This window comes from Cricetulus griseus, chromosome 4 (assembly GCF_003668045.3).
Source record: "Cricetulus griseus strain 17A/GY chromosome 4, alternate assembly CriGri-PICRH-1.0, whole genome shotgun sequence".
Lineage (NCBI taxonomy): Eukaryota > Metazoa > Chordata > Mammalia > Rodentia > Cricetidae > Cricetulus > Cricetulus griseus.
In genome coordinates, this window is record NC_048597.1 from 134121185 (window position 1) to 134146346 (window position 25162).

General features: G+C 50.5%; 2 protein-coding genes across 6 annotated transcripts; one reads left to right on the forward strand and one right to left on the reverse strand.

The window, feature by feature from the left end:
* The first annotated feature begins 1924 nt into the window (after nucleotides 1-1924).
* Atg4d (autophagy related 4D cysteine peptidase) lies at nucleotides 1925-10391 on the forward strand. Of its 3 annotated transcripts, none has more exons than XM_027411511.2 (10): nucleotides 1925-2368; nucleotides 3322-3405; nucleotides 3491-3664; nucleotides 4515-4791; nucleotides 4867-4931; nucleotides 7089-7219; nucleotides 9048-9126; nucleotides 9206-9282; nucleotides 9362-9481; nucleotides 9853-10391. In XM_027411511.2, the coding sequence occupies exons 1-10, from the start codon at nucleotides 2116-2118 to the stop codon at nucleotides 10033-10035; spliced, it is 1443 nt and encodes a 480-aa protein (XP_027267312.1). In that variant the 5' UTR covers nucleotides 1925-2115; the 3' UTR covers nucleotides 10036-10391. The 3 variants fall into 3 exon arrangements, with proteins under 3 accessions (XP_027267312.1, XP_027267314.1, XP_027267313.1); XM_027411513.2 differs by having other exon boundaries at nucleotides 9389-9481; XM_027411512.2 differs by having other exon boundaries at nucleotides 1926-2350.
* On the reverse strand, nucleotides 10061-25058 carry Kri1 (KRI1 homolog). Of its 3 annotated transcripts, none has more exons than XM_027411509.2 (19): nucleotides 24907-25057; nucleotides 24746-24816; nucleotides 23073-23178; nucleotides 21823-21937; nucleotides 19248-19302; nucleotides 19121-19170; nucleotides 18878-18974; nucleotides 18716-18793; nucleotides 17920-18041; nucleotides 17168-17294; nucleotides 16964-17059; nucleotides 16132-16302; nucleotides 13195-13270; nucleotides 13021-13109; nucleotides 12665-12791; nucleotides 12448-12578; nucleotides 12031-12095; nucleotides 11855-11953; nucleotides 10061-10863 (listed from the first exon to the last, which is right to left on the reverse strand). In XM_027411509.2, exons 1-19 carry the CDS (start codon nucleotides 24998-25000, stop codon nucleotides 10536-10538), a joined length of 2097 nt encoding a protein of 698 aa, XP_027267310.1. In that variant the 5' UTR covers nucleotides 25001-25057; the 3' UTR covers nucleotides 10061-10535. The 3 variants fall into 3 exon arrangements, with proteins under 3 accessions (XP_027267310.1, XP_027267309.1, XP_027267311.1); XM_027411508.2 differs by having other exon boundaries at nucleotides 21823-21985; XM_027411510.2 differs by lacking the exons at nucleotides 12448-12578; nucleotides 12665-12791 and having other exon boundaries at nucleotides 21823-21985; nucleotides 24907-25058.
* Nucleotides 25059-25162: the final 104 nt, after the last annotated feature.

A 25162-nucleotide genomic window follows, 5' to 3' on the forward strand; every position in this document is an offset into this window, starting at 1 on the left:
ATCTTAGGTGGCAATCTGATATGATTTCATGTTAGGGAAATGCTGACACAATCAAGGTACTGACATACCCACCTCAACAAAGATTCCCAGGACCTTTCTTTTCTCTTTAGCAGGGATCGAACTGAGGGCCCCATGCAGGCTAAACCAGTGCTCCAACACTCATTTGCATCCCCTCCCTGCTGACTTCTCTTCCTCCCCTCCTCCCCCTCATCCGACTTTAAACCAGGTTGCATCCTCTCCCATTTTATATAAAAAGACAGCTTATTTTCTGCCCTCCATCCACCCTGGTCTGGTTTCTTTCTTTGAACTCTCATCAGTTAGGGCCAGGCATGACCATGTATGCCTGTAATCCCAGCACTTCGGAGGTGGAGACAGCACAGAGTAGCAGGTAAAGGTGTCTGCTGCCAGGACTGATGTCCTAAGTTCACATGTTAGAAGGAGAAAAGTGACTTTTGAAAGTTGTTGCCAGCCACCAGGTGTTGGTGGTGCACGCCTTCAATCCCAGCGCTCGGGAGGCAGAGGCAGGTGGATCTCTGTGAGTTCGAGGCCAGCCTGGTCTCCAGAGCAAGTGCCAGGATAGGCTCCAACACAGAGAAACCCTGTAGAAAGTTGTTGCCAGGCATTGATGCGCATGCCTTCAATCCCAGCAATGGGGAGGCAGAGGCAGGCGGATCTCTGAGTCCTGGTCTACAGAGTGAGTTTCAGGACATCCTGCAAAAACACAGAGAAACTCTGACTCAAAAAAAAAAAAAAAGTTGTCTTCTGCACACAGAAACAAATAAGTGTAATAAACTAACTAAATAGATAAGCAAATTCAGTGCAATCCTCTGCTACAAAGCTGGTAAGTTCAAGGCCAGCCTGGGCTACATGAGAACCTATCTCAAAATACCAAAATGATTTCTCTTTTATACTCTTACAGACACTCCACATTTTGCCCAGGAGGAAACTGAGGCACAGAGAATCACGACTTGCAGGAACTGGGGACAAGGATAGGGGTCACATTCCCAGGGTGCTGTCTGTTCTGAGTTGATGAACTCTATAGTTCACAAACTCTTTTGTTCTCTGAATCTGAGACTGGCCTCAAACTCTGAGTAGAAGAGGAGGAGGGTCTGCTCCTGTCTCTACCCGAGTGGTGGGATTGTTGGCGTGAACCACTAAACCCAGTTAATGGGGTTCTGGGAATGGAACACAGGGCCCCATGCATGCTAAGCAGGCCCTCTACCGGCTCAGCTCCACCCCTAGCAAGCTCAGTGTAAGAGCCTCCCAGCATTTGGGAGGCTGGGTCAGAAGGATGGCCAAGAGTTGGAGGCCAGACTAGCCTACACAGTGAGTTCTCTGCCCGGCCACTCAAATTTCACTGTAGCTGGGGTCACATCTTCCGGGTATGACACCTGGGGCTGGTCATGCCTATGAATGTCTTGAATATACTGAACTTGCTCCCCTCAAGCCGGAGAGGTCCAAGTGTTTCAAAACACTAGAAAAGGGCCTTCAATGGCTCAGCGGAACAAGGTGCTTGTTGCCAAGCCTGAGAACCTGAATTGGATCCTCGCCACCCTCAGAAGGAGAGGAGACTCCAGCAAGCCGCGCATATATATTCCAGCCCTCCAGAGGCAAGGCAAGCACCAGGTGTCTCACCCAGAAGATGTGACCTCCTCTGCAGTGGGGTTTGAGGAGCCGGGAGGGGGCTCTCGCTCTGGAGCGACAAAAAGCCCAGTGTCTGCAGCCTGAGGTCAGAACGAGTCCCTAGGCGTCAGGAGGGGACGTTGCAGGGAAGGGGCAACGGGCAATGAGCATGCCTTCCCGGGCTCAGATAAGGGCCGGCAGGGACTCGCTCGCGCCTGCGCGGTGAGATAAGGTGGGTGCGGTGAATCGAAGGGAGGTGGGCAAGTGCAGGGCGTGGCTTGCTGTATGACCACGCCCACTCGTATCCGGGTGCTTTGGGCCGCCAAGATGGCGCTCGTTATAGAAACCCGGGTTCCCGCAGGGGCCGCCGCCGGGCCCGGGAGCCCGGCACCGCGTACCGAGTAGCGCTGCTCTGGCCGCGGGGCTGCGCTCGGGCCCTCGCAGTCCCCCCGAGCTCAGGGAACACCCGCGTCCTTCCTCCCCGGCGCGTCCATGAACTCCGTGTCGCCTGCCGCGGCGCAGTACCGCAGCGGGAGCCCGGAGGACGCGCGCCGGCCCGAGGGTCGCCGACCGAGGGGACAGACCCGGGTCCCGGATCCCAACAGCCTGGGACCTTCGGGGTCAGGCGGGGCGGCGCTAGGCTCTACTGGAATCGACCCCTCCGAGCCTGACGAGGTGGACAAGTTCAAAGCCAAGTTCCTGACAGCCTGGAATAACGTCAAGTATGGTGAGCAGGGGTGCAGAGGTGGGTGTCAGGGGTCAGAGCGGAGCAGACCTACCCTTAACGACCCCACCCCGGGGAGTCACCGCAGGTCTTCCTCCCTGCTCAGTCCCGGACCTGGGACAGGTCGGATGGGAATCCTTTCCAAGCCCCGCCCATTGCTCCTGTTTGACCTTGGCCAGCTTTCTTGGTTTTCCTGCGGTCTGTTTACTCCCCTCCTAAAACAGGAGCAATAAGAACAGAGAGATAGCAGGTGGTGTGGTTCACACCTGTGATCCCAATGGAGAGGCTGAGGCAGGAGGATTGGTAAGAGTTTGAGGCTAGCCTGGGCTACATAATGAGTTCCAGGCTGACTTGAACTCCCCATGAGACTCTGCCTCTAAAAAGTTGTAAATGGTGGCTGGAGAGATGGTTCACAGGTTAAGAGCACTGGCTGCTCTTCCATATGACCGGGTTCAGTTCCCAGCACCCATATGGCAGCTCACAACTGTCTGTAACTCCAGTCCCAGAGATCCAACACCCTGACACAGACTTTCATGCAGGCAAAACTCCAATGCACCTTAAAAAAAAAAATCAGAAAAGGGCCAGTGAGATGCATCAGTGGTTAAAGGCACTGGCACCACACCTGAGGACTTCATGTCTATTCTGGTGGACCCACCAGAATAGTGGTGGGAGGGGAGAACGGACTCCTGCAAATTATCTACCTTCCAGACCCAAGGTGTGGCACTTATCCATACACATACACAGGTTCACACACAAAAAAATGAAATGGACTTAACACGTTTTACAACAGAAATCAACAGAATAGAATGACCCTGATTCCCCAACCCTTATAAAGTTGTGATTAAGTCCCACCTGTGTTTTAGACAGATGTGGCATGGATTTTGCCAGGCCCATTTCACTGTTGGGGAATGGAAGGCCCATTGCTGATACATGAGTGCTTTAAGTTGCTGGGAGCTGTCCCATGTCTTCTCCAGGTTGGGCAGTTAAAAGCCGGACCAGCTTCAGCAAGATCTCCAGTGTTCACCTTTGTGGACGACGCTACCATTTTGAGGGAGAGGGTGAGCTGTGTCCAATCTGGGACCAGGGCTGGGGAGTCTTGTAGGGTTCTTCTTGGTTGGCACGCTGACTAGTTGGCTCTCATAGGTGACATCCAGCGGTTTCAAAGAGACTTTGTATCTCGACTGTGGCTCACATATCGCCGGGACTTCCCACCCCTGGCTGGAGGCAGCCTGACCTCAGACTGTGGCTGGGGATGTATGTTACGAAGTGGTCAGATGATGCTGGCCCAGGGCCTGCTCCTGCATTTTCTGCCTAGAGGTGAGTGAGTGTGTGTGTGTGCACTTATGAGCAGACTGCAGGAATAGTGCCAGGCTTCTGGGTCAGCACTTTAAAATTGCTTTCAGACTGAGAAATTGGACAGTGTATTGGAACCCCAGCACACGAGAGGTTGAGGCATGGTTTTGAGCTATACTATCTAGTCTGGGTACATAGTAAGTTTCAGGCCTGTCAGGGATAAATAAGTGTGTGTGTGTAAAATGAGATTTCAGTCAGGCGTGGAGCAAGTGCCTGGGGACAGAAGTGCAAGGTTAGTTCCCTGGGCTACATGAGAATCTGTCTCAAAAAAACTAGATAAATAATTGAGGAATGAGCCACCATGCCTTAACCCCAGAACTCGGGAGGGAGAGGCAGGTGAATCTGTGGGAATTTGAGATGTCTGGTCTACAGAGTGAGTTCCAGGACAGCCAAGGCTACAGTAGAGAGAAACCCTGTTTTGAAAAACCAAAATAGATAAATAATTAGGAATTAGAGATATGGCTCAGCTGTTAAGATCATTTGGTGCTCTTGCAGAGGACTCAGGTTTGATTCCCAGTACCAGTGTGATACCTCACACCCGTAGGTAGCTGCAGTTTCTGGGATCTGACACCCTCTTCTGGTTTCACTGAGTACCAGGCATTCACAAAGCTCTTAAATACTTGGAGGCAAAACACTCTTGCACATAGGCTAAAAGTAAATTTTTATTTAAAAAACAAGTTTTATGTGTTTCACCATGGTAGAATCAATTTGGAATTCACACGAGTATTAGAATTATCTGTCAAATAAGAGGAAGTAGGGAAGTTGTCCCCCAAACACCCTACAGGTTTTAACTACAAATTTATCTCTTCTGTAGACTGGAGGTGGGTGGAGGGCACAGGACTGGCTCCCCCTGAGATGCCAGGGCCAGCCTCTCCCAGCCGTTATCGGGGGCCTGGTCGTCATGTGCCCCCACGATGGACCCAGGGTACACTGGAGATGGAGCAGGACCGATGGCACCGGCGGATTGTGTCCTGGTTTGCTGACCATCCCCAGGCCCCCTTTGGGCTACATCGGCTAGTGGAGCTTGGGCAGAGCTCTGGCAAGAAGGCAGGAGACTGGTACGGGCCCTCTGTGGTGGCACACATCCTCAGGTAAGATCTGCTTTGGGGCAAATGGGGCTGCTAGTGACACCAGGGACTCAAGGCTATCTGCTTTCCTGCCCCCAGGAAAGCTGTGGAGAAGTGCTCGGAGGTCCCCCGCCTGGTGGTGTACGTCTCTCAGGACTGCACAGGTGAGGCTGGGAGCAGACTTTTACCTGGAGCCAGTGCTACCTAAGGGAGGTCCCCATTCCTCAGGGGCAGACACAAGTTCTGGGGTGAAAGGACACTTGAATCTAGATTCTAGGCACAAACTGTGGCGGTATAGTCAGGGTTCCCTCTGCTGTAGATCCCAGAAAGTCAAAATGAGGGTTTCAAGAGAGGAGACCTCTTCACCCCTCTTCATGCCTCACTTTAACAAACAACAAACTACATTTATTTCTTTGTGCTTAGAGTGGGAAGTCTGTGTCATGGTGCACATAACATTGTGGGGAAGTGGGTATTCTCCTGTGGGTTCCAGAGATCAAACTTGGGTCATCATGGGTGGCATCAGGTGTCGGCAAGTCTGGGCTTCTCAGGCTCATCAGGTGTCAGAGGGTTTAGTGACTCAGTGATCCAAAAAATACTGGGTCAGCAAGATGGCTCAGTGAGTGAAGGCCTGCACTTGCTGCAGAAGCCTGGCAGCCTGAGTCTGAACCCTGCAGCTAACTTTCTCCAACCTCCAGTTGTATGCTGTGGCATGCACACTCCTGTCATGGTACACACAGACACATAATACCTGCAATTTTTACAAAAGGGTCAGATAAGGGGTGGTGGTGGCACACACCTTTAATCCCAGCACTCGAGCGACAGAGGCAAGTGGATCTCTGAGTTTGAGTCCAGCCTGGTCGGCAGAGTGAGTTCCAGGACAGCCATAGCTACATACAATGAAATCCTGTCTCAAAAAACAAAACAAACAGACTAAAGGGCCAGACAGAGAAAGGCTAATTTGGCATTGTTTTTTGCTGCTGAACCTGATGAAATGGATTAGATTGCTGAATCCCTGTGGTTGAAGGAGAAAATACATACAAATAAATAAAAAAAGTGATCACAGCAGAATGACCAAATGTTACCTATGCTTTCTTCCAGGTCAGCTTTGTTGAGGTAGGGTCTCTTGTAGCTCAGGCTGGCCTCAAAGCCATTATGTAAGAGCTATGAGAATAACTGGATCTCCAGATTCTCCTGTGTGTAGAGGATTGCAGTTAAAGGGAGCTTTTGGGCTGGGAGTTATGGCTCGCCTTTAATCCTAATGTTTGAGGCAAAAGCAGGCAGATCTGTGTGAGTTGTTGGCCAGCCTGGTCTACAGGTCTACATCATGAGTTTCAGGACAGGCAGAGCTACAAAGCCAGACCCTGTCTCAAAAAAAAAAAAAAAAAAAAAAAAAGAGCAGTGGGCAGTGGTGCATCCTACATTCTTTTAGGCAAGTGGATCTCTGGGAGTTCGTGGCCAGTATGGTTTACAGAGCAAGTTCTAGGAGAGCCAGGGCTGTTACACAGGAAACCCTGTCTCTAAAAAGCAAACAAACAAAAACAAAAAGGGGGGTGCTTTTGTGTGGGGGTGAGGAGGTAGCTTAGTTATTTGCAAAGAACTGAAGAACTGAGTTCCTAGGCATGGTAGCAGGTTCAGATGAGGCAATCCCTGGGGCTCTCTGCCAGCTAGCCTAGCCTATGTCCTAGGCCTCAGGCCAGCGAGAGACCCTCTCTCAAAAACCAAGCTGGAGTATGGATAAAGGACAATATTCAAGATTGCCCTCTCACCTCAAGAGTCCATGCACAGCCATGTATACCCATATGCACATAAATATGTACTTATCCACCCACACACAAAGGGCTGGGGGTGTAATTTACTGGCAAAGAGTGTACACTGACACAAAGGTCTGAAATGGATCACCAGCACCACAAGCAACAGTTTAAAATGAGGTATGCTCAGAATCCCCGCTTACTGGATTATGGCTCAGCTGGTAGAGTAATTCCCTGGCATGCATAAAGCCTTGGGTGTCATTCGCAATGAACATTGTGTAAGCCCGGTTGGTGGCACATATCTGCAGAGGTAGAGGCAGGATCATCAGGCCTCACAGTTGTCATGGCTACATAGACTTCTAGGCCACTCTGGGACACACCAGCTCCTTAGGTCTTCACTCACCCTTTTTATTAATGCCTGGAGGCCCCAGGATTGTCCAGGACTAGGAATGTAGTAGGAAGACATTCTTTGCTGATGAGGAGGACAGCATGGTTTACCAAGAGTTGCAGGTGTGATGACGCACTTCTAGGGCAAGAAGTGTAGAAAGGTCATCTGCTGCCCTGTCCCCACAGTGTACAAGGCAGACGTGGCACGTCTGGTGTCCTGGCCAGATCCCACAGCAGAGTGGAAATCTGTGGTCATCCTGGTGCCTGTGCGACTGGGTGGTGAGACCCTAAACCCTGTGTATGTGCCCTGTGTGAAGGTAAGCACCTCCTGGTGTGGCACCTCTGCCTGGGCCCTCCACACTTAACAGTCAGGAGTCAACCATGGGTGTCATTCTTCCGACCTGTGTGTGCATAGTGCGTGCGTGTGCGTGTGGTCACATGTTCTCTGTGCCTGTATAAGTGTATGTGGTGCACACACTGTGTATATGCACATGCAAAGGTGAGAGAAGACTCGGGGTACCTATTCTGTCACTCTGCTTTATTCTTTTGTGACAAAGTCTCTCACAGAGTCTCTAGCCTTGGAGCTAGGATGGCAGCCAGCAGTCCACAGTGACACCCCATTTCTGCCCCCCAGTATAGTACTGGGCTACAGGCATGTGTGGCCATGCCCAGCTTTTTATATAGGTACTGTTTTGAACTCATGTCCTTGTGTTTGGTCAGCAAATGTTCTTATCATTTGAGTCATCTCCCCAGCCCCACCCACCTTGTTTTATGAGACAATTATAGTCACATGCTACCTTGCTTATTGACATAGGTTCTGGGGATTGAACCCAGGTCCTCATACTGGGCACTACCCACTAGTGACACAGCTGCAACAGGTCCATTCACTGTCCTGGGGACTGGGGTTCAGTCACAGTGAAATGAGCCAAAACTCAGAGAATGTTGAGTAGAGTGGACACTCTATTTGAGAACAAGCTGGAATGTTCTGGAAGACTGGGGAAGGAGTACAAGGTGGAGCTCTGTGCCAGGTTGCACACTCACACTTGAGTTTAATCCCCAGCACTTAAATCCACAGTCTTATTAAAAACAGACCTGAAGCCAGGGGTGGTGGTGATGCACGCTTTAATCACACCCAGAGGCAGAGGCAGGCAGATCTCTCTGAGTTTGAGGCCAGCCTGGTCTACAGAGTGAGTTGCAGGATAGCCAGGACTGTTACACAGAGAGAAACCCTGTCTGGGGGGTGGGGGAGTTTGGCACTTCAATCTGGACTTCAAAGGCAGGTTCCAGTGGAGCCAGAGGAAAGCCCCTCCTTGGCCTTCTAGAAGTCAGATGAGAAGCTAGAGAAGTGTCTCAGGGAAAGGGGACAGACAGCATGACAGGCTCAGGGGAAAGCCCCTGGCATGTTTTCACTCAGATAGTTTTCCACTATCTTGGAAAAAATAAGGTAAAATGTGTTTTTTTTAGAGCAGTAGTTACCAACCTGTGAGTCTTGACCCATTTGGGGGTTGTCACAGGGTCACTTAAGACCATGGGAAAACACGGATATTTACATAACAAAATTAGTTAGGAAGTAGCAATGAAAATAATGTTATGGTTGGGGTCACCCAACATGAGGAGCTGTGTTAGAGGGTTGCAGCGTTAGAAAGGTTAGAGATGCTCAGTGGATAGAAGGGAACACTCCTCTTGGAAAGGACAAGAGTTTAATTCATAGCACACATGAGTTGCTCACAACTACCTATAAAGCTCCAGGGATCTGATACCCTCCTTTTCACACACTGCACTCAGGTGCACAGACCCCACACAGATGCACACATAGGTGGGCTCTTCCTTTAATCCCAGCACTTAGGAGGCAGAGGCAGGTAGATGTTTTGAGTTTGAGGCCAGCGTCGTCTACACAGTGAGTTCCAGGATAGCGATGACTACATAGTGAGACCCTATCAGAAAAACAAAAAAATTAAATTAAAAAGATATGTAGCCATTTCTATAAAGTCTCCACACCTGACAGCTAAGTTACTGCTCTAGAATGTCAGTGCCATCAGGCTGGGAGGGTTAGCATGATGGCTGCTCACTGGGTTCCCTGGCTTCATAGACTCCCAGACCTGCTCAGTTTGCTGACCTATCTGATGCCAGCTTTCCCCTCTACAGGAGCTCCTTCGGTCAGAACTCTGCCTGGGTATCATGGGGGGCAAGCCCCGGCACTCACTGTACTTCATTGGCTACCAGGGTAAGCCCCATCCCTTCCTGGGTCACAGCCCTCTGCCTTCTTACCCTCCCCAGTTACAGCTGCCCCCAACCCCCCACAGATGATTTCCTGCTCTACTTGGATCCCCACTACTGCCAGCCCACAGTGGATGTCAGCCAGGCTGACTTTCCCCTTGAGGTGAGCTGGTGGCTTTGGGGTGGGAGCTGCAGGCATAGGCACAAAATTGGGGTGCCTCAAACCTCTCTTATCTGCCTAGTCCTTTCACTGCACCTCGCCCCGCAAGATGGCCTTTGCCAAGATGGACCCCAGCTGTACTATAGGGTTCTACGCTGGGAACAGGAAGGAGTTTGAGACTCTCTGCTCGGAGCTGATGAGGGTAAGCTATGATCATGGGGGTATGTCTTAGTGGTTGAGTCCCTGCCTACCATGTGCTAGACAGACACTGTGTCCCACCCACATTCCTGGGACAGTAACACGCTACCCATGCTTGACAATGGAAGGGGACATCAAGGTGGACTTCAGTCAAGATTATTTTGTCCACCACCAGGAAGCTCAACCCAGAAGAGAGCAAAATGAAGGGTGCCTGAAAAGCTTGGGCCACTGCTGGGAGGGCTATCTCTCCTCTCTCCTCTCAAGTTCCAGAGCAGCTAGCTGTTCACAGGCTGGACAGTTAGTTGTGCATTGTCCAACTGCAGCTGATTCTGGAGTACCCTGAACTGAGACCTCTCTCTCCCCATCCTTCTGCAGATCCTCAGCTCCTCCTCAGTCACGGAGCGATACCCCATGTTCACTGTGGCTGAGGGCCACGCTCAGGACCACAGCCTGGACGCCCTCTGCACCCAGCTCTCCCAGCCTGCACTGCGGCTGCCTTGCTCAGGACGCCTCCTGAAGTCAAAACGGCCCAGCTCTGAGGACTTTGTGTTTTTATAGTGGGAAGGGATGGGGAAAGATGCCAGACTATTTATTTTTTTATTTATGTCGTGTCAGGTATGGGATCTGGAACTCCAATGGCAGTGCTGGATCCCTGTCCTCATGTCCCCCATCCTCCCCAATACAGCCAGACCTGGCTAGGCCCCCAGCTTGGGGCTGTGCCCTTTAGCTGCCCCCACTTCCCCTCAGGAGCCAGGGATGGAGAGTGGGCTCCAGGGCACTTACTCAGGGCCTGATTCAAGTTCTGTAGCCTGCACTGGATCATTGTACTCACTGGTCCCAAGGTCCTAAAGCCCCTATCCTGGGAGAACTGACTGCTGCTGGGTGGAGGCTGATAAAGACAGACTTGAACACGCTGAAGTTGTTTGACTTTTCAGGCTGTCTTATGCACAGCTCCGACAGCCTGTTGCTACACTGAGCAGACAGCCAGCATTCTTGCCTGCAGGCAGATCACACAGGCAACAGCTTGGTTGTGGAGGTAGCCTGGCTCCCTGTGGCCCTCAAGGGTTGCTCTGCTGTTTCCTCCTTTGGCGACCCAACTGGCGGAAGTGCAGCCTTTTGGGGTTGAGACCAAATGCCTGCAATCTCTGTCGGCTGAACTTGTGACCTCCAAGTGTCACCGTGGGACCCAGCAGCCTGGCCTTCTTGCTCTTCTGCCTCTGGGAAGTTGGCTTCTCTGGGTAGGATGTGTGTGCCAACTCTTCTTCCTTGGCCACATGGGTCTCAGACTGAGGCCTCTTCCCACAGGCTCCATTTGGCACAGGAAGCTGTGCCTGTGGGCTGGCCTTGCCCTGTGACTTCCCTGTGGCTTCTGTGGGCATTTCCATCCTACAGGAGAAAAAGTCAAAGTTCAGGTCAGCTTGCTGTTCACAACAGGCAATGGAACCTCTACCCCCCTTTTTTTCTTTGTTTGAGGAGGGTCTTGTGTAGCCCAAGTTAGCCTCAAACTCTGTGTACCCAAGAATGCACTTTAACTCCTGAGCCTGCCTGTTTTTTAGGGGTGAGGTATTGAAACAGTCTCACTAATATAGCTCTGCTGTCCCTGAGCTCACTGTAGACCACACTGGCCTTGAACTCAGATTCATCTGGTTTATACAGTGTTGGAATAGAGCCCAGGGCTTTATACATGTCAGTAAGCACCCTGCCCCAGCCCATTTTGTTAAGATACAGTCTCACTATGAAACCCGATGGCCTCAGCTTCCTGAGATAACTGGTATGACAGCTACAAATTAGCTGGGCCAGCTGAACCCACTTATGTCAGTCAGCTCCTTGTAACTTGAGTGCAGTTACAGTGGGAAGGAATGACAGTCACCCTTGTAACAGCCGACAAGCCTGTAAGGGACTTCTAAGATTATCTGATCAGGCTTTGGATGAAACTCGCCTTCAATCATGCTAAACAGTGTCACCAGGTGTGGTAGTGTACACCTTCATTGCCAGCTCTTGTGAGACAGATGGAAAGCTCTGTGAGTTTGAGGCCATCCTGGATTATGTAGGGAGCTCCAAGTCAGCCAGGACTACACAGGCCCAGTCTTAAACAAAATAAGCACAATCTTCACCCCATGACAAACTGTTGCTGTGCAGTCCGGGCTGGTTTCAAACTCATAAACCCTGCCTCTGTCTCCCTAGTGCTTGGAATACATGTGTGTGCCACCATGTCCAGGTCCCTCGACCCTTATTCTGAGTGTTTCATGCACGTTAATCTTTGAAGTCTGAACCATAAATTCACCTTACTGAGAGGGACCGTGACTGGCCTAAAGATGACACAGCTGGGTGTCAGCTAGCTGGGCCAATGCCATCCTCCCCAGGGCCCAGTGCTTACTCTTCCCCGCACAGAGATTTGAAGATCTGCCTCTTCTTCCACAAGTTCTGGGCCTTCTGGCTGTATGCCCGCTTCTCCTGCATCTCTTCCTGCTCTGACCTGTATGTCAGAGGTGTTCCAGAAGCTGTCCAAACAGTTTCCCCCATCCCCATCCCCATCCCCCTCCCTGCTGTCACCTGTACATGCAGGTCTTCTTCAGGGAACACCAACGGTTCAGTTCCTTGTCATCAGCTGCAAGGATCTGCATGGGAAAGAAGGTATCTACTGTTGTCCCGGGGTTTACCTTTGAGCCTCAGTTTCCCCTGTTTTTGAGGCAGGTTTGTTCTTGTGTAGCCCAAACTAGCCTTGGATTTCCTGATTCTCTTGCTTGTACCACCATGCTGGGCTCTTTTTTTGGAAGTGACCGTATAGCTCAGGCTAGCTTGTAATTCACAGTAATGCCCTACCCACCTCAGCCTCTCTGGTGCCAGCCTACATGAGCACCATTTCAACTCTTCCTAGTTAAAATCCAGGCCTTCTAGCCTCTCCAGAGAATATTCACCTCCTCCCATTCTCTGGGCGCCTCTACTTTCCCTGCCTGTCCTGGTCCTAACCTCCTCGGTGCTGAGCCCGAAGTCACAGGGCACCACAGTACGGTATTTGAATCGACAGGGCAGGTCGTCGATGATATCCTCATAGTCCAGCCGGTAGTACTCATCCAGGTACTCCTCAAAGGTCTTGTCCTCTGCACAGGAGATATAGCCAGGGTATTGTGTGTTCAAGGACCCATGAGCTATGCTTCCACGCTGCCCATCATGCCTTGTGCCTCACCAGGGTCAAACATGGGCTTCTGCTGTCCCACTGCAGCTGCAAAGGGAGACTTGCGCTTCTTCTTCCCTGAGGAGGGCGCCTCACGAAGCTTCTTCTGAGGTTGGCTGGGGTCATAGTCTGCGTCCATCTATCAGGAAGTGCTGGTCAGGTCAGGCTAGTGCTAAACGCCTTCTGCAGGCTCCAGACCCAGACCAGTGTTCTTAAGGTCCCACAGCCCTTGCTGTCCTCAAACATGCTAGGTAGCCAAGCCTTGAGCTCCATCTCCTTTGATGCTGAGATAGAGCACAGGGCTTTGTTCATGGTGGCTCTGCTCTGCCAACTGTACCCTACTTGGAGCTCAGACCAGTGGCACTCACGTTAAAGTCGGGGTCCTCACAGTGCGGCTCCTGCTGGCTCCAGGCTCCATCTTGCTTAGGTCCGCTCCATGTGTCCCAGTTCCAGTCATCTGGTTACAGAAGGCAGACAAAGTGAGGACAGCATGTGGGCTACACACCAGAGCCCTGGGCCCCCAGCTTTGTAAGGACAAGCACCTTCGAGCCCTTCCTCTTCCTCAAAGTGTGGCTTCTCTTCCTCCGCAGTGCCATAGAAGCCATCTCCAAGGCATTTCTGTAAGGGAAGGCCAGGTCTAAGGGCAACAGTACCTGCAGGCTTACAGGAGCTCAGCTGTCCCATGCGAACACCAGCATGACTCTCCATCCTACTGTTTGCTTTTATGAGACAGGCTTTCATGTAGGCCAGGCTAGCCTCTAACTCACTATGCAGTAGAAGCTAGCCTTGTGTGCTGTTATATGATACATTTGCCCCAACCTCCTGAGTACAGGGATTACAGGTATGTGAATGGCAGTTTTTTGCTTTTACTGAGACAGTCTTTTAGCCCAGGCTAGTGATCCTTCTGCCTCAGATTCCTAAGTGATGGGATTATAAACCCAAGCCAACATGCTCAACTTTGTGTGGCTCCTGAGCCTCCCAAGACCTAGCTCCTTGAAAGGGCCTCCACATTGTTGCCTGCTGTCTAGGTTGCATTTTACACCACATCACTGTGTTCTAGCTCTACAGGATGCAGGCCCTGCTATTATCTATCATCTGTGCCCCATCACCTATGACCTACTCATTAGTCAGGACTCAATTGAGCTGTCATCATTGGTAATGGGCAGAGAGGAAGTCTCCTCTAAGATCCTATCTACATTGGATATGGTATACACCTATACTTAACACCACGGAGGCTGAGCCAGGGGGATAAGTAGCAGGCTAGCCTGGGCTACAGAATGAGGCTGGGGCTCAGGTGGCAGGGTGCTGTCCCAGCACACACAAAGCTCTAGCACCATTCCTAACACTCTAATCCACATCTGGGACCACAGCTGCAATCCTAGTCCAGGGAGGCGAAGGCCACATATCCTCACTACCCTAATCCCCGAGTCTGTAAGGATGAGTCAGGCATAGTGCAGGCTCTTGATGACAAAGAGGCTAGGACTAGGCACCCTGAATTCCAAGAAGGGCACTGGAGAAGCTCTGCCATCTACTGGGGGCATGGCAAAGGAAAGCATTTTAGTCTTTAGTTTTTACTCTATGTGGGGGTGTTTTGCCTGAATGTATGCCTACCCCACATGCATGCCTGGTACTCCTGGAGGTCAGAAGAGAGCATCAGATTCCCTGGACTGGAGTTCCAGACAGCTGTAACTGTGGCGATACAGTGATGGGTAACGTGGGTGATAGGAATTGAACCTGGGTCCTCTGGAAGACCAGCCAGTGCTCTTAACCCCTGAGCCATCTCTAGGTTTTTCTGTGTATTTATTAAACAACTTCTATATGCTCAACCCCGAGCAGCTTCTTGCTGTGATTCTTACAGCCACCATGAGCAACAGCAACTGCTCTTCTTCTCTATTGAGAAACCAAAGCTAGGACCCAAGAAGCTCCTAAAAGAATAAGAAAGCAGACACCTCGGGAGCTGGAGAGGGGGCTCTGTAATTAAGAGCACTGGCTACCCTTCTGAAGGTCCTGAATTCAATTGCCCCCAAACCACATGGTGGCTCACAACAATCTATAATGAAATCTGGTGCCCTCTTCTGGCCTCCACGCATGCATGCAGGCAGAACAATAAATACATAACACAAATAACTATTTTTTTAAAAAAAGCAGGTATCTCCACAGTGCTCCCCAACTGTTTTTACCAAGCTTACCAATGCACCCTTCAGTCTCCTTCCATGACTTCCTAGGCTTGGCTAGTGGCCTCTTTGGGGCATGTCACAGTGCCAAAACTTTTTTTTTCTTCACCATTGAGACGGTTTCTCTGGTTTCTCTGGGACAGCCCTGGCTGTCCTGGAACTTACTGTGTACACCAGGCTGGCCTTGAACTCACAGAGATCTGCCTACCTCTCCCTCCCAAGTGCTGGAATTAAAGGCGTGCGCTAACACCACTTGGCTCCAAACCTTTTCTTACAGATCTCTCAGTACCTGTTTACAAAGCATGATGTTCTCTCAATATAACAAATGTTAATGGCTCAGAAAATGAGCTGAAGGGCTAGGCTCAGTTGTAGTACTTATGCAAGGTTCAATAGTTCTATCCCTATGTCACCAAAAATACACAGGAACAAAAACTCAAAAACTGGTGAGATGGCTCGGCAGATAGAAGCACTTTAGTATGATCGATGGAACCCACACTAGAGATGCCATGGAACACATGACACCCCCAACACGTAAATGTTAAAACACATTTACAGTGAACAAATTCAAGATTCAAGCACACACCTATAACCTGGTACCTGAAAAGCAGAGGCAGGAGGTGGAGAGATGGAGGCTAGCTCAGATATGTGGACACCCTGGTACGGCCATTACTCAACGTGAACTGTCCTCTTTGCATCAATCACACTGCCAGGCTTAGCGAACTGCACTCATTTTCTGTATCTAGTGACATCTGTCAGGAACGCTCTCCTGACAGAGGTGGTGACTGAGTTGCAGACTCCCAGCCCCAGTCATTAGGAAAACAACTGGCTCCACTGTGCTGTGTGCTAATCTGGGTTAGTCATTAGCTTGGGTATTTTTTTTTTTAACCCTCACTTCTGTGGTACTGGGGCTGGAACCCAAAGCTAGGGAGTTGCCCTACCATAGTCACACCCTAACCCCTCACTGGGGAATTGTAGGCAGGGGTTCTACCACTGAGCCACACCCTATTCCTTCACATGCTCTCCTCACTCCATCCAGGTCTTAGTAAGTAGCCAAATGCTGACCCAGCCCACTATGTATCCCAGTGCAGCTCTACATTAACCCACCCTTCCTGAGCACTTACCCTTCACCCTTCTGTCCTTTCAGATCAATTCCTCCCATCCATCCTTTCCTGAGCCCAAGGTATGCTTCAATAAGCCTCACGTTATAGGCAAGGAAAAGGTTCAGAGAGGTCAAGTCATTTCTCTGAGGCCACACAGCCAGGAGGTAACCTCTGGTCCCACAGACAAGTTTCTGAGCAGGCATACCTGCATGAGCTGATCGTGCTGGGCAGGGTCAAAATCACCCTCCAGGTCCTGCTCCTCGAGGCCCAGTGTCTCATTGCCAGTAACCTGCCGCAGCTTCTCCAGCTTAGCCAGAATCTCCTTCCTCTTTAGGTTCTTCAACTGTTTCAGCTCCTCCTGCTTCTTGGCCTTCTCCTGTGGGGGAAAGAAGCTCAGCATTTCTAAGAGGTAGAGCCTTGCAAATAAGCAAATATTCCTGAGCTCTGAGAATATAGGCCTTGTCTGCTATGTCTGCTTCCTTCAGGGATCCCTTCAGTGCTTAGATGAAAGCCAGTAATTTGGACACTAGGCAAGAGCTCTAGCCACTGTGTGGCCATTTGTATTTTGTTTGTCTACGAGACAGCCTCTGCAGACCAGGCTGGCACTGAGGTTGTGGTGACCTGCCTCTGCCTTCCAGTACTGGTAATACAGGTACATACCACCATGTCAGCTTAGTTTTACTATTATTTTTTTAAAAGATTTATTTTATGTATTATGTATAGTGTTCTGCCTGTATGTATACCTGGACACCAGAAGAGGGCACCAGATCTCATTGCAGATGGTTGTGAGCCACCATGTTGTTGCTGGGAATTGAACTCAGGACCTCTGGAAGAGCAGTCAGTGCTCTTACCTCTGAGCCATCTCTCCAGCACCCCCCCCCCTTTTTTTGACATAAGGTCCTTGTAGCTTAGCATAGCCTAGAACTCAAGAGATTCTCCTGCCTCTGCCTCCTGACTGTTGAGATTAAAGGTGAGTGCCTGAAATTTTCCGTGTCTGTGCCTTGGTTCTGAGGGCTGGGGGTCACTGGCACACTCACCCTCTTTTTCCGCTCCCTCGTCTCTTCCCTCTTCTCCTTCCTGCGTTCATCCTTCCGGCGCACAGACGATGCAATGCTACGTGGGTATGTCTTGACCTGTAGGCAGGAGAGAAGCCCAGAGGGATCTCAGAGATATGAGGTATGGGGTTGAAGGGCTAGACCCCGGACAGCCATGGCGTCCCTAACCCAGGTCTGGGCACACACTGAGGCTGAGTCAGGCTCCTCGAAGCGGAAGTTGTACTTGTGTTCAAAGTCTTCCTGCTTCCTCAGGAATAGCTCCCCTTCATCTGAGGAGTCATCCACTGCCAGCTGGACTGTGGGGCCTGGAACCCTGAAGGACATGATGGAGTAAGGCTCAGGAACACTGAAGAACCCTGTCAAACAACTCCTTTTATCCCCACAAGAACTCTACAACATGGCTAGTGAGATGGCTCAGCAAGTGCTGGCCAACACGCCTTAGACCCTTAGAGTTCCATTCAACGCGTCCACATGGGGAGGAGGAGGGAAATGACTCCCACAAGTGCTCTGCCCCATCCCTGCAAACAAACAGAAAAAGAGCCAGGTGGTGATGGGGCACGCCTGTAATCCCAGCACTCAGGTGACAGAGACAGGTGGATCTCTGAGTTTGAAGTCAGCCTGGTCTAGGAGTTCCAGGACAGCCAGGGCTACACAGAGAAACCCTCTCTTGAAAAACAAAAACAGCCGGGCCATGGTGGCACACGCCTTTAGTCCCAGCACTCGGGAGGCAGAGGCAGGAGGATCTCTGTGAGTTCAAGTCCAGCCTGGTCTCCAGAGCGAGTTCCAGGGCAGGTTCCAAAGCTACAGAGAAACCCTGTCTTGAAAAACCAACAACAAAGAACAAAACAAACCAAATGCAAGCTCATAGTGCCTGCTATTGTGGGCCTGGGTGCTGGAGAATAACTGAGGCACAGCCTGGGGAGCAGCTGGCTACTCACCCCTCCTCCTCCATGTCCTCCTCCTCTTCCTCCTCTTCATATCGTTTGTTGAGAATATAATCCCTCAGGAATTGTTCCCCCTCATCCAGTTCTGGGCTGTTCCAGTATTCCTTGAGGTGTGTCTATGGGGAGAAAGGGTGACACAAGCTGAGGCCCATGGTGAGGGACCTGCAAATGGCCTGTGATGGACGTCAAAGATTAGCACCAGGTCTTGCTGTGAAGCCCAGGCTGATTTTGCACAAACTGCAACCCTTTCTTAGCCTGTTGAGCACTGAGATTACAGATGTCAGCAACCACACCTGGCCTGTATTAGCCTCAATCTAACCACTGAAGCCCAGAAATTGTTCACGTTTATCTTCAAAGAATATGCCTTTGGGGGATGGAGAGATCGCTCAGAGGTTAAGAGCACTGACTGCTCTTCCAGAGGTCCTGAGTTCAATTCCCAGCAACCACATGGTGGCTCACAACCATCTGTAATGAGATATGGAGCCCTCTTCTGGTGTGCAGATATACATGGAAGCAGAATGTTGGATACATAATAAATAAATAAAATCTTTAAAAAAAAACCCAAAACACAAAGAATATGCCTTTGTTTGTTTTTGGTACTGGGGATGGAACCCAGGGTCTTGTGTATACCCCTGAACTATGACCAGCTGCTAACTGGAGGATTTTGGGATGATGCTCTCCCTCTGAGCCACACCCCAGTCCCTCAAGTGCCCTGGGGTATCTGGAAGTGGAAGGTGAGACAAAGCTGGAACAGGCAATTCGGCCCTGGGAACTACATCTAAGGACTTACCAGTTCTTTCAAGGACTCAGAGCTGTGAATCTCCTTTTGTCCTTTTAGCCATTCAAGATAGTCTACTTCCTCCTGGGCCTGTGGAAGGACAGCAGCGAGTTCCTCAGGAGTCCAGCTGACCCATCTCCAGTGCAGGCATCCCAGCAGGTCCCAGGCACTAACCTTTTCTTCCCCACTCTTGGTGTGTTTCCGCAGCAGCCCAGAGCCACCTTCCGCAGCACTGTCCTCATCACTGCTGTCTTCCACGAAAGCTCGGAAGCTACACACGCCACGGAATAGACTTCAGCCCCGAGCTCTGAGACACTCAGAGTGACACTGTGGCATGTGTGCTGCTGGCACTGCAGCAGCTGTTCTGTCCCCACCTCAGATCCTGTCCCAATAGCCACGATCCCAACCCAAGCTCACCTTTCCTTCAGCTGCCTCTGTTCTTCTACGTAACTTTTCATGGATGTTTCCTGCAGAGGAGGAATCGATGTGGGTCTCAGGCCAGCTATGAGCCCTCATGCCCTCAGCTGGCCATTGTTCTACCCACCTTGAGCCTGTGGTCAAAAGTCTCCCCATCAGAGTTGTCCTCGTCAACGTATTTGCTGTGCAGAGAACAGCAGAAACTTTAGAATGCAGTACCAATGCATAGTAGCTCAACCCACAATATCCTGACTTGACAATGGATTTACTGGGCATTAATGTCTACTTAGTATTTATTTTTCCCAAAGAAATATTTTATATTTGAGTGTGTGTGTGTAATGGATGTGAGTTGCCTGTGCATGGCTATAGAGGCTGGACGTGTCAAAAACAACAGTAAAAATAGAGCCACAGAGGACATATGTAGCTTCCCTGCCTAGAACTCACTATGCAGACCAGGGCAGCCTAGAACTGATAGAGATCCACTGGCCCCTGTTTCTAGAGCACTGTGATTGAAGGACTAAGCAACCATGCTCAAATCTCCTCCACTATGGTGTCTGGAGACAGCCTCTCTCACTGTTCTCTGTTGCAGTTAGGCTTGTTCCACAAAGCTCCTGCAATCACTGTCTCTGCCCATCAGAGCTGGGGAAACAGGCACACGCTTGGCCATGCCCAGCATTTAACATGGGTGCTAGGGACTTGAACCAAGTTCTCCAGCCTTAACCATAAGTGTTGCTACCCACTGAGTCATTTAGTCTACCACAATCCTACCCTGGAATACAGGGTTTTAGCATGTAGTTCCTCCTGGCTCATACCTTCTTACCTGAACTAGTCTGACTTCAAACTGCTCCTGTCTCTTGAAAGCTGGGGTTATAGGTATGAGCACCTGAGATTGGCTAGAACTCTTCAGTTTTAAATGAATATTTAATATTTTTAATATTTTAATTTTTAATATTTTCCTCTCTTCTTGTTTTAAAGTGCTGAGGAACAAATCAATAGCTTTCCACATGGAAGACAAGCAGTCTACTGAGGCCTATGCCCCTGACCCTCGTATTTTTTAATATTACTGGTGTGTGTGTGTGTGTGTGTGTGTGTGTGTGTGTGCATGTGTTTCTATGCCACATGTATGTGGACGCCTGTACAGGCCAGAAGAGCATGTTGGATCCTCTGGAGTTAGAATTACAGGCAGATGGTAGCCACCTGATGTGGGTGCTGGGAATTGAACTTGTGTCCTCTAGAAGAATAGCAAGGACCCCCTCCCCTCAAAGGATTTCTCTGTGTAGCCCTGGCTGTCCTGGAACTCACTCTGTAGACCAGGCTGGCCTCGAACTCACAGAGATCCGACTGCCTCTGCCTCCCGAGTGCTGGGATTAAAGGCGTGTGTCACACTGCCTGACACAGCAAGCACTCTTACATGCTGGGTCAATTCTCCAGCTTTTAAAAACATTGAACATATGTTATTCTTTTTCCTCGGTGTATATGTGTGTCTAGGTGAGGCTGTGTATAGAAGTGCAGTGCCTGTGGAGGACAAAGGCAGACGATCCCCTTAGAGTTGGAGTTACAGATGGTCATGATCTGCTGGACCTGAGTGTTAGGAACCCGAATTCTGAAAAGCAGCAAGAACTCTTAACTACTTACCCATCTCTCTAGCCTAAGGTAAAAATTTTAATTAATTTTATTTGTGGTGTGTTTATGCGTATGCATGCCACAGTGTGCATGTGGGAGTCAGTTCTCTCCTTCTACCAAATGAGTCCCAGGGACTGAAGACAGGCTGGCAGGCTGGGCAATAAGCACCATTTCCTGCTAATCTTCACACAGGCCACCACATAGTGGAGGCTAGCCCAGACTTTCCATCTGTCCTGGAACTCACTATGGAGACCAGGCTGGCCTCAAACTCAAAGATCCACCTGCCTCTGCCTTCTGAATGCTGCCCAGCTTAGTTTAAGGCTCTTAATGCCAAACCTGCAAACCTGTGGTTTGATCACTGGAACCCACATTGTGGAAGGGGAAAACAGAGTCCCAAAACTTATCCTCCAACTTCTACATGTGCTGTGGAAAATAAATAAATTAAGAATGTTAAATTGGAGCCAGGTGCTGGTGGCACAGGCCTTTAATCCCAGCACTTGGCAGGCAGAGTCAGGTGGATCTCTGTGAGTTCGAAGCCGGCCTGGTCTAAAGAGTTCCAGGACAGACTCCAAAGCTACACAGAGAAACCCTGTCTCGAAAAAACAAAACAAAAAAAGAATGTTAAACTGGGGGCTGGTAAGATGGCTCAAAGGTTAAGAATACTAGCAGTTCTTCCAGAGGACCTGGTCCAATTCCCAGCACCTACAGGGCAGCTCACAACTGTTTATAGCTCCAATTCTAGGGGATCTGGCACCATTACACAGGTATACATGTAGGCAAAAAACCAATGCACATAAAATTTTTAAAACGTTAAGAAAATAAAATTAAGAATGCCAAAAAGAGCCGGGCAGTGGTGCTGCACACTTTTAATCCCAGCACTCGGGAGGCAGAGGCAGGTGGATCTCTGTGAGCCTAAGACCAGCCTGGTCTACAACACTAGTTCCAGGAAGCCAAGGCTACACAGAGAAACCATCTCAAAACAAACAAACAAAAAAACCCACCACCACCAAAACCCCCTGAAACATCTTCATGGTGGTTTGAGAGCAGGAGGCTGCCGGGTGGGGATGAGGCCGCCTTACCCTTCTTTCTCTAAGATGACCTTCCTCTCATAGTCCTTCAGGTACATGGGCTGCATTTTCTTCTGCTTCTCTGAGGCTGCTGGCTCCTCCTCACTCTCAGAAGACGAAGTTTCAGCTGTGGGACAGTGAGAAGATACCTGCTGCCCCCAACTTCCCTCTTCCGCTGGCAGAGAATCCCACAGGCAGGATGGGAGCAGAAGTTAAATTCTAAACCCTTGCCAGCTACTTCGAGCTGTAAAACAGTAAATCATCCTACTCTACCCTTTATTTTTCCAGGGACACAGTATAATATAGCCCAGGCTAGACTAAACCTCAGTCAAGCAATCAAAGTCTTTAGGTACAGATATAGCTAAACTGACAGTGTTTGCCTAGCAAGCCCAAGACTCTTTGTTTAGTTTCAGTTATGTGACACACACTTGTAATCCCAGCATTTTGGAGGGTGGAGGCAGGGAGATCAGAAGTTCACATTCTTGGCTACATAGTAAATTAGAGGCTAGTTCTAGGCCACATGAGAAGCTATCTCAAAAAAATAAAATAAAAAAGCATTTCTGACCTGGTATTTTAAACTTAGGAATTCACAGAAATCACAGAGAGGGCTTCTTTTTTGTTTTGTTTTGTTTTGTTTTTCAAGACAGGGTTTCTCTGTAGCTTTGGAGGCTGTCCTGAAACTAGCTCTTGTAGACCAGGCAGGTCTCAAACTCACAAAGATCTGCCTGCCTCTGCCTCCTGAGTGCTGGGATTAAAGTTGTAAGCCACCACCGCCCGGCTAGAGAGGGCTTTTTTGCTGATTTTCTTTCTTTCCTTTTTCTTTGTTTTTTGAGACAAGGCTTATCTGTGTAACTTTGGAGCCTGTCCTGGAACTTGCTCTTTAAACCAGGCTGGCCTGGAACTCACAGAGCTCTGCCTGCCTCCTGCTTCCCTAGCACTGGGATTAAAGGCAGGCAACACAATGTCCAGTTCTTGTGGATGCCAGAGGTCACCTTGCATGTGTCATTTCTCAATTGCCATCCATTCTTTTTTTCTTTTTGAATCAAGGTTCCTCTTGTGTGGCCTTGGCTGTCCTGGACTCCCTCTGTAGACCAGGTTGGCCTCAAACTCACAGAGACCCACCTGTCTCTGCCTCCTGAGTGATGGGATTATGGGCTATAGCCTACCACTCTGGTGTCTGTCACCTCACTTAGGATGGGAAACAATTCATTCAACAATTCAATTCCATTAATAATAAGGTAGAGAAGCAGCCCCCTCCCTACCTGTTCTCTGATAGAAGGTAGCATCTTTCTGGTAAATTCGGGGGTCCTTCTTCTTCAGCAAGGACAGAGTCCTGTAAAAGTCTCTCTCCTGCTGGGGATCAAATTCCTAGAGCAGGAAAAGGAGTGGGGCTGACTTCAGATGGTGGGCACAGTACGAGTAGGGGCTGGTGAGGAGGACAGGATACAACAGAGACCAGCAACCCTGAGGATTAAGTGTGTGTGTGGGGGGGACAAAGCGTGCAGATGAAGAGAAGCTCTGGGCCTGGGCAGGTGTGGCCAGAGGGCAGGAACTTGATAGGGTAAAGGAAGAGGAGCAGGGAAAGGAGGTAGGCAACTGAGCAGGTGCCCCTAGAGTGCTCTTGGGTGGACCACCAGAAGGCCCGGGCTACACATGATGAAGCCAACATTAGAGCTGCTGTGGGAAGACAGTAGTGCCCCACGTGGTCTAAGAGGCACTACAATGACAGATTCTGGATTTTAGGAATGGGAAGGGTGGTTCCTAGGGACAGAATGGTTGGACCACTAATCAGGGTAGTGGGTTCAATCTGTGCTGATGGAGGACAAGGTGTTCATAAAGCAGAGGGGTTATGACGACCCCCAGGGAAGGGCAGGGCATTGTCTGTCTCCTAAGGGATGGGGGAGGTGTCTTGGAACTTGTTATTCTTTTGTTTAAAAAGAAGAAAAGAGAAATATTGCTGAGACAGACATATAAGAAGAGTAACAGGGTAATGGCTGACTGCCATGGCCGGTCGCCATAGAGAGACAGAGCGGGGAAACAGAGAGAGGGGACAGAGAGCAGGAACAGGGGGGGAGAGAGAGAGAGCGCGAGCGTAAAGGGGCAGAGAGAGAGAGAGAGAGAGAGAGAGAGAAAGGTGCAGGGGCCTATCTTTTAAAGGGGTCCTCTGCACCTGCGTGCAGACTTCTTTCCCATGGAACCTTGGGCTGACCAGGGTATTGCCTGAGTGGATTCCACCAGGTAACAGGGGCAGGCCAGCATAATGCCTGAACCTTTCAGAACTACCTTAGGGCTCTACTGGGTTAGGGAAAGATTCCTTCTGCAAATTGGTGGGCGGTCTGGAGTCAAGTAGTGAGGATTTAGCGTCTCCTAGACATGGGGAGTGTATTGCTAGTAACTCAAGGGACTGGGGTGTGGGCCCTAATGTTCCTATAGGGGCCTACGTGATTAAGGTAAGGTGCTCTACCCTTGTGGGAAGGAGGGAGGATGCGCCAGTTCCTAGCTACAGGAGAATGCTGCTCGTTACTCAAGGGTGCAGGTCCTGGGATGTGCCTATGGGGCCCGAGGGGGTTAGGATCTGACTCTGCTGTGTATCTGAGTAAGGGTGCTGTGGAGGCTTGAGGCCAAGTTAGGAAAGTGGGAAGATTTAGCGACCACTGGGATGGAGCTGTCACTCAAGGTGTTAAGGGATAAATCTAGACCTATCCCCTTAGGGTAAGGCATCCCAGGGCACTCAGGTGAGGGGCTCAGTGGATGGGAGGCTTGAGGTCTCTGCCGGAAAGAAGGGTGCATTTTGCGATCCCTGGATTGGGGGGGATGCCTGTCATTCAAAGGATGGGGGCAGGACTTGAAGACTCCGGGACAAACTTGCCGGGTTAGGGAGCACCCCAACTACGCCTGGGTAAGATGGGGAGCCTGGTCGCGGAAGCTTACTTACCACATGCTCGTCGCTGGAGTCGGACTCGGAGCTGGAGTCGCTGCCGTCCGGATCCCCATAGCGATCCTTCACTGTGGGGTACACACGAGCTCCTCACAGCCACCCTCACCAGAGGCGCCCCCAGCCCCCCCGCCCGGCCTGCGCAGGCTCCCCTCACTCACGCCGCTGCAGCTCCTCACGCTCGCGGTAACGACTGTAGCGAGCGGCAAACGCGGCGTTCACCCGCAGGGAGGCAGACCCGTGCGGTTCCGGCATGGCGCCCGGGAGGCCTAGAGCGCACGCGCGCGCCCCTCCCGCGTGACCGCCTCTAGGCACGCCCAGCGAGAGCGTCTCTTAAAGGAGCAGGTCCCCTACGACTCGCCTGGCCCCACCCCCGACCCTTCCGGGACCCGGTTGGCCTTTTTTTGCTCGGCAGGC

Excerpts from the sequence above, each read along its gene's own strand:
- Atg4d (XM_027411511.2), top strand. The coding sequence starts at position 2,116 with ATGAACTCCGTGTCGCCTGCCGCGGCGCAGTACCGCAGCGGGAGCCCG. Across the intron at positions 3,406-3,490 it reads CTACCATTTTGAGGGAGAGG|GTGACATCCAGCGGTTTCAA; the intron begins GTGAGCTGTGTC and ends TGGCTCTCATAG. Across the intron at positions 9,127-9,205 it reads GTACTTCATTGGCTACCAGG|ATGATTTCCTGCTCTACTTG; the intron begins GTAAGCCCCATC and ends AACCCCCCACAG.
- Kri1 (XM_027411508.2), bottom strand. The coding sequence starts at position 25,000 with ATGCCGGAACCGCACGGGTCTGCCTCCCTGCGGGTGAACGCCGCGTTT. Across the intron at positions 24,817-24,906 it reads GCGTGAGGAGCTGCAGCGGC|TGAAGGATCGCTATGGGGAT; the intron begins GTGAGTGAGGGG and ends TGTACCCCACAG. Across the intron at positions 12,792-13,020 it reads GTGAGGACCCCGACTTTAAC|ATGGACGCAGACTATGACCC; the intron begins GTGAGTGCCACT and ends ACTTCCTGATAG.